The sequence below is a fragment of the Bos indicus genome, chromosome 18 (genome assembly GCF_029378745.1).
Source record: "Bos indicus isolate NIAB-ARS_2022 breed Sahiwal x Tharparkar chromosome 18, NIAB-ARS_B.indTharparkar_mat_pri_1.0, whole genome shotgun sequence".
NCBI classification, from domain to species: domain Eukaryota; kingdom Metazoa; phylum Chordata; class Mammalia; order Artiodactyla; family Bovidae; genus Bos; species Bos indicus.
In genome coordinates this window covers 37,527,109-37,542,487 of record NC_091777.1, presented here as the reverse complement: position 1 = coordinate 37,542,487, position 15,379 = coordinate 37,527,109, and the positions used below count along the sequence as shown (strand labels likewise).

General features: G+C 50.9%; 1 protein-coding gene across 5 annotated transcripts in view; it reads right to left on the bottom strand.

Moving 5' to 3' along the window:
* Positions 1–5,767: 5,767 nt before the first annotated feature.
* The window catches only part of WWP2 (WW domain containing E3 ubiquitin protein ligase 2), a 146,472-nt gene continuing 136,860 nt past the window's right edge, over positions 5,768–15,379 (bottom strand). For 4 of the 5 annotated variants that reach the window (XM_070770832.1, XM_070770833.1, XM_070770835.1 and 1 more), the window contains exons 17-24: positions 13,398–13,557; positions 12,062–12,195; positions 11,692–11,832; positions 10,877–10,997; positions 10,433–10,537; positions 9,178–9,274; positions 8,926–8,998; positions 5,768–7,618 (exon numbers count right to left, since the gene is read on the bottom strand). In XM_070770832.1, coding sequence (XP_070626933.1) covers positions 7,519–7,618; positions 8,926–8,998; positions 9,178–9,274; positions 10,433–10,537; positions 10,877–10,997; positions 11,692–11,832; positions 12,062–12,195; positions 13,398–13,557 — 931 coding nt within the window. In that variant the 3' untranslated portion in view covers positions 5,768–7,518. Of the gene's footprint in view, positions 7,619–8,139; positions 8,375–8,925; positions 8,999–9,177; positions 9,275–10,432; positions 10,538–10,876; positions 10,998–11,691; positions 11,833–12,061; positions 12,196–13,397; positions 13,558–15,379 lie in introns of those variants that run through there. The other variant, XM_070770836.1, reaches the window with a different exon arrangement.

Here is a 15,379-nt window from a genome sequence, read left to right as displayed (position 1 = left end):
CCCCACTGCCACTGTAGGGGGCACAGGTTCAATCCCTGGTTAGGGAACTAAGATCCACACATGCTGTGCAGTGCAGCCAAAAAAAAAGAAAAGACAAAAAATCATGGCCACATTCAGGACCTGGGACGTGGAAGACATGCTAAGCCAAGACTATTTCACCTGAGCTAGGATAGTGTGTTAGTTATCTACTGCTGCATAACAAATTACCATAAACTTTAGCTGCTGAAAACAATATACATTAGTTCTCACAGTTTCTGTCAGAAGCCCAGGCACAGCCTAGCTGGGTCCGCTGCTCACCGACACTCACAGGTGGCAATCAAGGTGTCGGCCATGCTGCTGCTGTCTCAAGGTTCCAGGAGTATGCGGCTGCTGGCAGGATTTAGTTCCTCATAGGCTGTCGGACGAGGGCCTCGGTTCCTCACTGGCTATTGACACCAAGAGGCCCTCGGTCCCTTGCCATGTGGGCCTCACCACCACGGCAGTTTGCTTCATCCAAGTACACAAGCCAAGGGAATTCCCTGGTGGTCCAGTGGCTAAGACTCCACAGGGGGCTTGGGATCAATCCCTGGTTGGGGAACTAGATCCCACATGCTACAACTAAAGATTCTGCACGCTGCAACAAAGATCGAAAATACTGTGTGTCTCAACTATGACCCGGCACAGTCAAATAAGTAAATAAATACATACATACCTTTTTTTCAAAAGAAAATTACACAAGCCAAGAAAGCAATGGAGAGTCAGTAAGCAAGAAGCAGGTCCCAATCTTTGGTAATTTAATCACAGAAGAGAGCGCCCATCGCCTTTGCAATATTCTGTTTGTTAGAAGCAAGTCTCTAGACCACTCCCACTCAAGGAGAAGGAATGATACCACAGGTGTCCATATCAGGAGGGGGTCATGGGGGGCACTTAAGAGGCCTGTCCCCTACAGATAAAAAAAATTAGAATTCACCAGGGTAACCCACAATTGACTACAATAGGGTTTTCATTTTAAATTTCAGTGCCTAATGAAAACTTTAGAATAAAGATGTTAATAGAAAATGCAGAAACAAAACACCCTTCTTGTTTATAAGCAGGACTACCTATTGCCCCCCAGTGGCTTTGGAGATGACAAACCAAAACAAAATAAAGCTCCTAGAGTTAGGAACCAAGTCGATGCTCTTCAGAGATAAGGTGCAAAATCATGGCTGATTAGCAAAAATCAGTTCTGTTTTGAGAGATGCTGGTGAACCTAGAGTCTGTCATAACAGAGTGAAGTAAAGTCAGAAAGAGAAAAACAAATATCACATATGAATGCATATATATGGAATCTAGAAAATGGTACTGATGAACCTATTATGTGCAGGACGGAAATAGACACCCAGACTTGTGGACACAGCAGGGGGAGGGAAGGGGGGGACAAACTGAGAGAGCGGCACTGACATACACACTATCGTGTGCAAAGAAGCTAGCTGGCGGGAAGCTGCTGTGTAACAGGGAGCTCAGCTCGGCGCTCCACGATGACCTGGAAGAGCAGGATAGGGGAGAGGCTCAGCAGGGAAGGGATATGTGTATACATACAGCAGACTCACACTGCTGTACAGCAGAAACCAACATGACATTGTAACAATGTCCTCCAATTAAAAAAATAAACAGGAAAAAAGTCCTGACATACACGTATTATTATTTATCCTTCCTCCCTCCCGAGACTGTACTAAAACGAGAGCGAATGAATGTCAAAGATTTCCTATTTTCCCCTTGCCAACTGACCCAATTTGAGAGGCAGCAAATGAGAGGTGGACAAGGGAATTCGACACATTTCTGGAAGGAGGAAATTAGGAGTAGTGACCAAGCAGCAGGAGCCCCAGCCTAGAATTCACACAGCAGAAGCTAAGCCAACAAGGGCTCTGAGCTGGGAAAGGTTCAGGCTTAAGATCGGAGTTAGTGCCACGGGGGTAAACACAGCAGCTTAGTGGAAAGTCAATATAATAGAACAGCCAAGCCCTCGTGGGGACCTCTTTGCACAGCTGCAAGCTGCCCGCAGGCAGACCTATCAAAGGAGAGGAAGTTAACTGAGACAGCAGATGAAGCGCTTCTTCTCCTTCTCCAGACTCGCTGAAACAACTGTGAAGAACGCTTTATGAAAAGTCTTAATCCACAAGGGCAGAGAGAACATCAGAGGATTCAGCAATGGGCAAGGTCGTTTAACAAAGAGTTTGGACGTGGAGGAGTGTAACTAACCAAGGAGAAATCTTAACCTCAGACACAGGGAGATGCAGACAGGAAATGAGTGAGTCCTCAGAGACTCAGTACGGAGGGGCAGCAGGAAGGCAGGAAGAAAGTTGAAAACTGGGGTATGTAAAAGTTTCTACACAGAAGAGTGGGTCCCCGCCCCCAAAGCCCTGTACAGTTTGGCTCCCTCCACTCTGCTGGCTGCAGGGACTCGAGCCAGAGGAGAAGGCCAGAGGGAACGAAAAGGTCAGTGGTCAGGACTCCGAGAATCCTGGCTCCTTACTGCTTCTTACTCCCAGGAAGCCTATAGGCAGGCCACCTGACTCAGGTATAGTCTCCCTCTCAGGTGAGGTGCAGAGGACTCATCTCCGGAGAAACTGATCACCCCCCAGAAAACAATGACACTTAAGGCTCCATGAGAGTCCACTAGCTACCTACTGCCCTTACAGCGAAGACCTTCAGGCAAGAGACCACTCATGAGTGTCTTTCTCAGAAATGCGGAGCCAAAATTTCTCAGTAGGGAGCTGTTTTCTTCCTCCTCCTCCATCTGCACTCATTCTTTCCTGTCTGATGGTTTTGCAGCTGCCACGTCCTGTCCTGCTGGCCATCCATTCTGCAGCCTCGTCTTTGAATGGCAGTTTGGGGCCCTAGCCTAGAGTAACCTGGGTTACTGTCACAGATCCAGGCCACAACCAGTGGGATGGTTTGGCTTAAGGGGTTTTCCTCCTTGGGCCTCCATCTTTCTCAAAGCCATATCAGGTACACAACTGGTGCCCACCCCCCATTTATTCTGGAGCATACTTAGATCCTTTACTCCACAGCAGCTGAACTCTCAGCGATCACTGCCAGGCTCTAGGTGCAGCAGACCCAAACGGTTCCATCTTGCCCAACATTCTGCATTTTTGTTTTATTTATAACCCATGAACTTATTTATCTTGTTTCTGAGCCAGCCTTTTCTCTCTTTTTTATATTTTGTGTTCTCTCTTTTTTTTATGGTTGTGGAGCCAAGAAGCTGATCAAGTCATGAGTTCATGGTACCATTTTGATGGAACCCCCACATTTTGATTTCTAGTACTATTTTACACCAAAAAGAACCAGGGCTCAGTGGAGGAGTTGATTTTGTGTTTGGGCAAAAACAAAAAAGAGTTGGGATTCGATGTCACAGAGACCATCAAGGACATCTGGAGAGGTGAAAGAGAGTCAAGGTGAAGGGGCCAAAATTGTAACAAGCATCAAAAAGAAAACAATGATCACTGTCACTGGGATAGACTGAGTTGGAGCGAGGCCCTGAGTCCAGGATGATGTTCAGAAGGTACAAATAACAGATAGCATGCCAAAGATAAATCACATGCACCTGAGTCAGCTGATAGGTGCTTGATTCGCAGCATGGACCACAGGAAAGTGAGTTTGTGACTGTGGAACTTGAACCAACCTCAGAATCAGAGCGTCCTGGAGAAAAAGATTCATGGGGCAGACTGCTGAGAACTGAGTAGAGGTAATAATTCTGAGCGCTGACTCAATTTTCTTCCCCAAGATGAAACTGGGGCCTTGTTGCTAAGTTTAGCTCAAGACCAAGAACAGCCTGATGTTTATAAGCGTTCCCCTGAATGGAAGCACATAGATCTTTAGTGTAAGTTTTTCTAGAAGGTTGCCGTGAGCCCTGATATAGAAGGACAGTGGGGGAGCAACAGCTGAGCTTTCCAAATCCAGTGAGGTCTTACTTATGTAAAGTCTTGAGCCCCACTAAGGACTTTGGGTGACAGAGTCAGATCTGTTCTTCACTTCCAAAATAATTTTGCAGCTTTGGCTAATTTTATCAGGGACTTATTACAGCATGTAGAGGTGGGGACCCTTCCTGACTGTCTAATTTAACTTGAAACACTTCAGAGTAAGAAAAAAAAAATGAGGATATAATAAAAGCAAAGATCAATAATTAGAAACCCTAGGGTTAAAGAGCTGTATGAAGAATACATATTTGTATTGCATTATACCATTTAGTTCCGGAGTAAACAGCATTTATATCATTATAGTAATATTAACATTTTTCTTGCTTTTCAGTTTTCTAAATAAACCTTTAGAAAAAGTAGAGCATTATGGTTACAGAATAGAACATAAATGTTTAAAAACAAACAAACAAAAAACTTTGATCATGTAAAAGTAAGAGCGAAGATGCCCAGAGTTAGGAGATGGAAACGTGAAAGGACTGGAAGAACAGACAGGGGAGTTCACAGATCCAGTTCCCAGAGTGGCGTGGCAAGGGGTCCTGTCCACCACTAAGGCTGTTAAAACAAGAACCTTTTTGAAGGGCAACTGAGTACAATTTGCTGGGATTTTAAAGTCTATCTGGAAGGATCCAAAAGAAACCAGCAACAATAGTTGCCTCCAGATGGTGATCAGAATGCCTGAGGAACAAAAGAAGGGGGCTTTCACTGTGAACCCTTCCTATCCTGGAATTTTAAACCTTTTTAAAATTTTTACTCAGTAGTCCAACTCTAGGACTGCTGCCTCCCAGAAAAGCAGCATCGGTGCACAAGACCTGGCCGAGAGACTTCACCAGCAAACTGCTGGACACAAATGCAGTGCCCATTAGGACAAAGGTGGGTGTGTTACAGAACAACCACAACATGGAGTATCACACACTACAGAATTCACTGGACCTAGGCTGACGAACACGGAAAGGTGTCCCTACTATCTCATTTAATGAGATGAGTTGCTTAACATGTGTAAGATCTCATTTTTAATATACTTTTAAATTATATGTACATATGATTTATATACATAAAATAGTCTGGAAGGACAGCAAACTGAACAGCAGCTACTTCGGGAGATAGGAAAGGGGAGAACAATTTTGACTAGGGATGTTTTAATTTGAATTTATTATGAGACGTCTGTATAACACATGAACTTTTGTCAAAACCTCCTCAAAGTACAGCATAGCCCTGTCAAGTGAGAAATGGCTTTGGTGTTGGGGTAGTGACTTCGGTTGATGAACTCCCAGGAGAAGATGCTCTGCACACCTCTGCCTTCCCCACCCCACCCCAGAAAGACGCCAGATCAGAGCAAGGCTTGATCCGAGACAAAATCACTTCCATGTCAAAAGCATCAACACTGCGCCGATGGGTCCCATCAGAACCTTTAAGTTCAAAAAAGTGGGGGGCAAGCCCCTGGCTGACCATGAGCTCAAGTCCAGGGTATCCCTCTATCATCACGGAATTCAAGAAAACAGGAAATGTTTCTCAAATGAATGGCTACCCAGGAGCTGGATCCTAAAACCTGTCCAACTTGCAGCCTCAGGCTGTCGATGCTCTGGTGTCATGGCAACTGCTCAGAGAAACCCAGGCCAAAGGTAGCTGTGAGGCAAATGAATGAGGGCTGAAGCCCGTGATCCTTGAAGACTGGGCCGCCCATAAGTGTGGCTGTCTCAGTTAATGACACACAATTCTCAAAACCAGCAAAGTCATAGCATTTCCACCCGTGTGGACCTGGAGGGTCCGTGGGGCCCAGAGACCTTTTGCCTGGAGGACAGTGACTTTGGACACATCCACACCAACACTGCCCACAGCTGCTGATTGTTTATTGCACAAGAAACTGGCAATACCAAGGCAAGGGGGTGGGCATTACAAAACAATCTGGTGACCAACTCAGAGCTACCAAAGGGCATTCCGTACAGACACCTCAGTTATATACACGTATGTACACACACACCCACATGAACGCACTCTGCACGCCCACGAGCCTGAGGCTCCCAAACCCTGCATAGCACGGTGGCTTGCACCCCAATCCCCAACATGGTGAGACACCGCAGGGAAGCACAGCCAACGATCCGAGGGAAGGAGGAGGTTGGGCTGCGGTGAGCTGAGCCGCTTGCATCAGTACACACAACAGAGCAGACACCGGCCAGGGTGGCACGGGGAGGACAAGGACCTGGGAGCACGAGCCTGTCCTCAGACAGCCCCGTGGGTGGCCTGACGACCTGCACGGGGACCCAGCGACAATTACCACTCCAGCCTCCCAGAGGAGTGTGTTCGCCTGGAAGATCTGAACACATGGCAGGACGCCCATGGCAGAGGTCGGCAGGAGCTCCAGCAATCAAGTCAGACTGTGCACAGCAGCTCAGGGCCCTTCTGCTGGTTTCCAAGAGCGTCGTCTCTTTTGTGCAGGTAAAGCCACACTTTGAGGCAGAGTGAACACACTCTACAGTAGCAGGAACACACTTCATTCTCCATCCGGACGCACGGGCCGCCTGGAGGTCCAGGGTCTTAGCAGGTCAGCCCCACGCAACCCCATCACTCCATCTAGCAAAGGGAGTTCTCCTCTCTTGGAGGCAGCGAGGTTGGGGTGACACTCAGGACAATAATCCCCTTCCCCCCTTCTCTGTCAAAGGCTCGGGGACAAGGCTGCTGGGAAACTGAGCCACTGGGTCAGGCCTGCCCGAGCTCACAGAACTGTGAAGCAGGCTCCTAAGAGGAGAAGCTGTTTGGAAATTCTTGGACCAATGGTGCTGGGTGCCTCTGGGTCCCAGCCATGCCTGGCGCACCAGCTCCTTGACAGGAAGTGACAGCAGCATACCAACCACAGAACACACAGCGGCCCTACACACAAATGCTTCAAGTTTATGTAAAGGGAAAAGAAAATCTGAGGGGGTTTCCATCCCCCTGACATCCAAGCAGCTGGTAACGACCCTTTATCTGCTGGAGGGAACAAGCTGGCCAGCACTGAGTGGAGAGAGGGGCCGTGTTGCTCAGCCTCCATGGCTGGAGCTGGCTAGCCAGGGACAAGAGGTGACCTTGGTCCAGAGCTCCTCTCCCTCAGACCTTCATTTATATAGATCACTGGAAAAGTTCTATACAAAATAGAACCTCTTTTACTGACAAAGACCCTGGGCTTCCTCAGCCCAGAACAGCTACCCCAAATGGCCAGTCTCCCTCTCACCTAACCAGCCTATGAGGCCCAGGGCTTCAGCACAGGGCGCCCTCCCTTGCACACTCACACGAACCTAGGGTTGGTCTCAAGGGAGAAGAAGGATGAGCTTTGCAGAGAGGGTCAGCCCTCCAGACTTTGCAATGGCTGATGGGGCCAAGGGTGGCATGGGGGCTTTATTCCAGGCTGCCGCCAGTAGGGAGGAGCGAAGGGCAGGGCAGGGCCTCTTGAGGTCAGGCTCTGCTGCCACCAGCCTGATGACAGTGTGGTCCTACACAGGACTACCATCCGCAGGGGCCTCCCGGGGGCTACATGGCCAGCGGCCTCTCGGGCAGGGAGGACTCAAGACTACACATGTGCTGGGGGTTGGGGGTGGGGGGACAGCCTCAGTTACTCCTGTCCAAAGCCCTCGGTCTCCTCAACAGCGTACAGCAGCTTCTCCTTCAGCTGTTCATAGCTCTTGTATGGTGGCAGGTCCAGCCGGTTGAAACTGTCAAGAAAGGAGAGTAGGGCAGTCAGCACGGGGCACAGGTCAGAGCTCTAACGGCCACAGGGGTATTGAGAGATCCCATCCTGTGACTCAACCACGATGCCAGCTGGCCACACACAACAGGGTCCTCAAAGGCCCCGCTGTGCCCCTGGACCACAGAGGAATCAGAGTGGGGACAGGGCTACAGGGGAAATGGGGAACTGCGGAAGACGACCGGGGACAGAGCTCTTTGCCGACTGAATAGGAGTGTTTCAATACAGCAAGTTCCCTACATATGAACGAGTTCTGTTCCAACAGCATGTCTGTAAGCCCCATGTGTTCTTCAGTCCAATAAAGTTAGCCTAGGTACTCAACTAACACAGGTGGCTATCCAGTTGTTGTTCTTCGGTCATTAGTGTCTGACTCTTTGCAACCCCGTACACACGAACTGCAGCACGCCAGCCTTCCTTGTCCTCCACTATCTCCCAGAGTTTGCTCAAATTCATACTGTAATATGTTTATAATACTTTTCATACAAATAATACACAAAAAAACAAAACATTTTTAATCTTACAATACAGAGCTTTGAAAAAGAGAGTACAATAGCTGGAATACAGGGACTTGGCATCCAGTGAACAGGCAAGAAGAGCTCCTGATTGGAGGAGGAAGACGGTAGAGCTAAAGGATCATCAGCAATAGGAGATGGCGGGCAAGCTGCACTCCTGACGTTGATGCCACAGGTTCTGGTTCCTTGCTGGACTCAACCCTGTCTACCCCCTTGAAAAAAAAATGATCCAGTGATGTCTGGGTGGTAGCTCTTTTTTCCCTCATCACAGGTGACATGGTAGCACTGGATTATATTCTGAACGGCTGCTGCAACCTTCATATAGCATTCTACATTTGGGTCCTATGCCTCAAAAACTAACGGTGCCTCCTCAGCTAAAGAAAATCCCCTTGCCACTTCCTGCTCCTTGTAGAGGATGCATGCACGTGACAATGTACGCCAGAGGTGTGAGCAAACTTACATGACTAGACACACGAACTCACGTTCACATCTTTGAAAGCTCACAAGGTGAAGGTGTGTATGTAGGGGACTTACTGTATTTCATAGCCAGTATGGCTGTCAAGGCACATAGATACTGTCACAACTCCCGAAAGACCAGAGGCCCAGGCACACCTCAGCCCCACCTGCCCAAACCTAAGCACCGCGGAACTACACACAGGTTGCCAGGATCAAGGCACTGAAGCCACCTCGGCCTCAGGGCTGCTCTTGGGGGCTCATCGGGTCTCGGGTTCCAGCCACCTCCCCCTGCAACCAGCACACTCACCAGGTGTGGCTCCTGGGCAGCCAGGTTTCCTTGCCAACCTTGTCAATGCAAAACTTCTGTGGGCCGTTGCTACCTGTATCCAAAGGAACACATATTATCTATGCCAAGTCAGCCCCTTCCTGAGGCAGGGCCCTCCGACGCCACCACAGACAAGTCCCACTGACTTGCTTCCAGGAAGACATGAAGTCTTGTCCCTGCTTTAGGCTGTCCTCACTTCCACCCAACAGCACCATCAGGGCAGGGAAAACGTACCGATGAGTTCAGTGAATCCCCCAACAGGCAGGCGGCAGGTCCCAGTGACAAACTGCAGCAGTCGGATCCTCTTCTCGTTGTCCATCTCCTTCACCACCTGGAGCCCCGCAAGCCCAGGCAGAGTCAGGGCCCACTCAGCCCAGCACTTCACCCTGACCTGTAACCCTGCAATGAGCCAGGGCCCCTCTTTGGGGCTGAGAACATGGAGCCCCAGCATGGTCTGTGGGGGTGGGTGACAGTTACTCCCTGGGAAACCCCAAAGCCGCTCTAAGAGGCTGTGTGTATACATCATTCCCACCAGTCTATGTGACAGCTCTTGGTTCCAGGCCAAAAATTCTCTTCCTCATCCAAGTTCCACTTTTTAAAAAAATATGTATTTATTTAGCTACATCGGGTCTTGGTTGCCTCATGCAGAATCTTTCGTTGTGGCACACGGACTCTCCAGTTGTGGCCAGTGGGCTTAGTTGCCCTGCAGCACGCGGGACCTTAGCTCCCATACCAGGGGTCGAACCAGTGTCCCCTCCACCATAAGGTGGACGCTGAAGCACTGAACCACGAGGGAAGTCCCCCAAGTTCCATCTTTAAAAACATACAAAGGATGAGACTGACTGCTTTAATAGGTGTGAGATTTCTTTCTGAGGGAAATGAAATGCACTGGAATTCAACAGTGGTGATTGTGGGCACAGCACTGTCAGAAGCCATTGTAAGAGCCACTCCAAACACTTAATGTGGCAAATTTTATGGTATGTGAACTTCACCTCCACAGAAACCCTACCTCTGCTCGTTCTTTTTTATGTACGCTATACGGCAAAGTGATAACAACAACAAGACCCGCACATACAAAGCAACTGACTCCTTATATGCAGGACAAGGAGCTCTTTCAGTTTCTCTGGAGCCAAGCCCACGCTTTCCGTTCCACCCAGCTGGAGACCACATGACCTACAAGAACTTTCCTCCCTGCTCATGGCCCCGTCCCCACCAGCCCGCACACCAGCATCCAAGGCTGGCCCACTGCCAGCAACACCTCCTGTCTAATGCAGCGGCCACAAGCCAGCTCCTATCATCCCAAGACTGGGTTTCTCCCCTCCTTTTGGGAGTTGGGGGAGGCGAGGAGAGTGTCAAAGACGAGGAAGGTGATGACACAACAAGCGTCCAAAAGCTTGGGGTTCAATCTGGTCTCGCTTCCTGGGGGTACTGCCCAAACACGCCTGCCCAGAGCCTCTGCGCTTACTGTGGGGACAGACCCAGGGCCCACCTGCCAGAACCACTGGATCTGCTTGCTGTTCTTGGTGTAGTGCCGGTAGATGGTGTGTTTCTGCCAGTCGCTCAGGTCTATCTCCTGCATGCCGCACAGCATCAGCTACGGAGGAGAGAGGGCTTGTCAGGTACCCAGCACCAGCCCCGTCCCCACAGCACATACAGCCCCATCTACTCCCTGGCAGGAGGAAGCACCCCACACATCTCTGTCGGCAGTTTTAACAGTATGGGTAGCCCAAGTCTTGCATGACAACCCCTTGCAAACAAGAGCCCAGGTAAGGGCAGGTGCAAGACCCAAATTAACCGTATGTGCCTGCTGATGCCATCCTGGGAGAGCATGGGGTTTTACTGATGAGTTGCTATGGGTGCTCGGCGAGGCTATCAAAGGGCAGGACAGCCCCAGGGGCCGGGGGTTCAGGGTCCCCACAAACTCAGCTCTCACCTCCAGCTCTTTCTCGTCAAAGTAGCGCAACCACTCCAGGGGGGCCACCTCATTGAAGCCGTCCAGGAAGGCTTTAGTCTGCTCTTCCACGCCCCGGGTGAAACGCCAGTCGGTCAGCAGCCTGAAACCAAGACTGACCGTCGGGGGAGCCCGAGACCCACTCCTCTGGGGCAGCTCAGGGTCTGCTGGGAGGTGGCCACTGCTGGAAGCAAGGAGGCAGCCGAGAGCCGAGCTGGGCGGGCGGGACACCCGGGCAACTTCGGCCCCAGAGCACGGCCCTTAAAACCTCACAGTAACCCACAGACATCTGAATCTTCAACATCTCCTCTGCTCCTCCCGTCACCGCTGACTGAAGCTCAGATGAACGGGGGTTAAAAGCCTGGCCCAAGGGACCTGAAGTGAACGGGCATGTTCGTGTACAATCCCACAGGTGACAGTGGCTTTAAGCAGGCAGAGCACACATGCCCTTTCAGTTAGGAGAACAAAGGAGTGGTCGAACTTTTATGCCTCTTCAAAGAAATTCTGTCCTGCAGTCATGAATCTATGACTTGGGAACAAGGAGCACCCAGGGGCTGAACAGAGGGCCTTGGGCTCTGGCTACCTGGCTCTGGCCAGCACATCACTGCCACGGCAGCCATCTAAGGTCAGTGCAAAACGGAAGGTTCTTCCCATCCCTGGAGACCCACGGGCCACACGAGGGGGCCTAGCTGAAGACAGTGCCCCGGGATAAGAGCGTGAGGCTCTTTCTCTGCGGCCGGCTGTGTCTCTGCCCCCACCTCCCGGGCCCCGCCGGCTCCCTAGAGCTTTCAACTCACATGATGTACTCTTCCTTGTTCTCCTCTGTCACTCGGATGCTCTCGCCCCCTTCCTTCAGCTCATGGGTCGTCACCTTACCCAGGATCTCCATATCCTGGATGAAGTACAGCTCTAGGCCGCACTCCTCCAGGTTGTTCTCTCTGGGGGCACAAGAGACCAAGAGGGAAGCTGTCTGTCTTAGAAGGGTCTTCCCTCAGTCCTGCCCCGTCACTCACTCTCAGTGCCCGTGGGACACAAGGACTCCCAGGTGGCCTAGAGCCCAGAACAGCGTCCCAGGACAGGGGGACCTAGAAGCTGGGCATCTCCACCCGCCTACTATCCACCCAGAGACCCCTCCTCTCCCAGCACCGGGCAACAGAGGGGACCCACTTGATCCAGACAATGGAGTTGTAGAATTCAGGGTCAATGGATTCCAGGTCTTTCAGGGTCGGTCTCTTGTTTAGCATCCGCTTGTAGAAAGGGAGTGTGAAGCCTGTATCAATGAACTTTCCATGGTACAGAGCCTGGGGACAGAAGAGGCACAGCAGAGAGGTCTGGTTTTCCTCAGATGCCCCATATCAGAGCCCGGCTACTGCTCCCTGCGGTCCTGAGCATCTGGCTCTCCCAGGGGCCTGAAGGCTAGGTCTGTAGCCCTCTTGGTCCCACCTGCAGACCACAAGGACCCACCTCTGGCCCTCTGCGTGCCCACCAGCCCCTCGCTCTAGCAGAGGTCTGCCTCCACGCACACAGAGGAGATTCGCTCAGCACAGCCCCAGGTGGCGGCCCTGACTCACTGCTGCTCAGAGCTGGGCAGCAGAGGCAGCCAAAAATAATGCAGACGCCCCTGCTGCTGCTGGCGGGCCAGCAGTGAGTAATAGTCTAGGGTTTTACTGGTCTGTCCTGTCAGCCACAGGGCCAGGCGGGTCTCTAGACCTGGGAAGAATGTGCCCACTTCCTGAGCCCAAGCACCTTGGCCAAGAACCTCCAGACAAAGGCAAGGGACATACTTAGTCATGGGCTCCTGGGTCCTCCTGAGAGGGGAGCAGGGCTGACGCTCACTCAGGAAGTGAGAGGAAGGAGCAAAGGCAAATTAGTAGTGAAAGCTCTCCAACGACCAAACGTGGCAGAGGGACTGGGCCTTCCATGGGCTCCCCTTTCTCCATCCTGGGTCTCGGTGCTCACGAGGTACTCAACCGGATGCATACAAGGTGACGCCCTTTCCAAATTTACACTGTGCTCCTGTTTCTACATAAATACAAACGCCCAACTCCCCATCCCTGCTCTTCCCTCCTCCTGCCAGATGACTCCAACATCTTGCACCAGTCGATCAACTAGGGCCCTGTTCTCAGCTAGTGTAGATTCCCCATCCCCTTCCAGAAGGCCCAAGTCTCAGTCGGACACTCCCAGACACCGCCACCCAGCTCACGGCAACACCCAGAGATGGCCCGTCATCCCCCACCCTTGACAGCACATGCACTGAGTGTTAAGTGAAGACTTTGATCCGGGGACCCTGGGCTTTCTCTTGACAAGTCCTACACAAATGAACGTGAAAACCTCTTCAGTGCTCTGGACTATTTCCGGAACTCTCACTAGCTTTCTGCATCTTTAGTGAGTTCTGTAAAGATGAGGGCAGAGCTCAGAGAGTGGGCACCTAGCCTTCAGAGCTGCTGGTGGTCTACAGGTCTGTGACTGCACTCCCTGGAGGTCTGATAACAGCGAATCTTACCATGGCGATGAATCGGCCGATAAAGCGGAAGTAGGTGAGGTGGTCGGGGTTGATGGAGGAGGCAGGGTTGATCTGCAGGCAGTAGTTGTTCTTCCCGGCGTATTCAAATAAACAGTACATGGGGTTGAGCACCTCGTGGGACAAGAGGAAAAACCACTCTCTATGAGAGAAGAGAGAGGAAAACAGGACTAATGGATCACACCCTGCTCACCTGCTCTGCAGGCACGAGTCTCTTCTGCCGTCAAACAGTACATAGTCTGCAGACATGCATCCTGGAGAGGCAGCCCCACTGCGATCAGCCCTGGGCTAACCTCTGTGAACAGGGCAGGGTCAGACCTAGGATGAATCAGAACAACTGCACTGGACAACAATGCTCAGGCAAACCCGTGTGTGTGAGTGTTGGCTCCAGGTGCTGTATTCTGGGGCTTTCCATCTGATATCCAGAGCATCTAATGGCAAAGGGGCTCCTTGCATTCTGGGTTGCCATGCACAGTTGTGTAGACTGTGCACTGCACAAGGACATGACGTTAAAATACCATAGATGTGTACATTTGTCACAACAAATTTCCTGCAAACAGCATCAAGCTGCATTTTTTTCCTAATAAAACCAGTATATTGTGACCATTTTCAACACAGAAGTGTCTTGAGACAGGACATTTTTTTCTAAATCTTGCAAAAGGGCTCTACGACCAGCAGTCACCCTGCTTCCACCCTACCTAAGCAGTCTAATATAAATACACAGTAATGTGTTCCTAATCCTTGATGCAGGACAATTCTGTTCATCAGGTTGTGTCTACACCTCGCTCCCACCACCCCACCATCCCTTCACCCCAGACCCACCACCATACCCTTCCCCGTATGTCCACAAATTCATCTGAACCAACGCCCACACCTTAGCATCTCTTTGCACCCTAGGTACAAGCCTCAAGCCAGAATTCAGAGTCCTTTGAGGCTTGAGCTACACAAGCAGGGGGACGTCCCAAGGGGGGCCAGTCCCTGGCTGCTGGGCTGTTTGTGGCCAGGCAGACGAGGAATCTCTTCGATGCAGAGGGTGCCCCGGTATCCTGTCCGTGGTTCTACCCTGTGGTAGAACAGCATGACGTAACCTACCATAGGGTAAAACCACTGGCAGGACACAGAGAGACAGACACACACGGGGCGGGAGCCACACCACCAAGGAGAGCCTAGAGAGGAGGTCACCACGGTCACCATGGAAGAAAAAGAGCAATCGATCCACAGGGGCCAACACAGAGGGCAACGCCACCAGCACACACAGGACCAGGAGCGAGTTAACCCAACACCAAGCGAGAAGACGTCCCCACACTGAGAGAGGCCAGCAGGCTGAACGGTCACTGCAGCCAAGACGCTCCTCCTCTCTGCCGGGGCCCTCATGCCCCATCGTCCAACGCAACATTTTGCCAGAGAATCTATTAACTTTTGTAGCAGCACTGGGGTGAGGGCAAGACAATGCTTTGAGTTCTTTTTAGGAGTATATCATTTGTTTTCATTTTATTGTCACTGTGCACGTGACATGCAGCTGAATATTGATCAATACCCTTTGGATTGGGACACAGCTTATATATGCCAGATCTACGCCAAGACCCCCAACTGAATCCACCCCAGCTGCCTCAAGAGGAAGTGAAGTCCAGGGTCTATTCCAATGGACAACCACTTAATACCGGTATCTAACCACTGCCCACTGGTGCGACTAGATGGGGTAAAGTAAAGAAATAATGACACTGTACAGCACAGGGAACTCTGTTCAAATGGTGTGTGGCAGCCTGTATGGGAGGGGGGTTTGGAGGAAAATGGATACATGTATACGGACGGCTGAGTCCCTTTACTGTTCACCTAAAACTATCACAACAGTTTCATTGACTATACCCCAATACAAAATAAAAAAAATTTTTTTAAAAAGAGCCATCATCCTGAACCCCTCCCCTAGAAACCACCCCCCGGCCTCCCCTTGACCCAGCAACTAG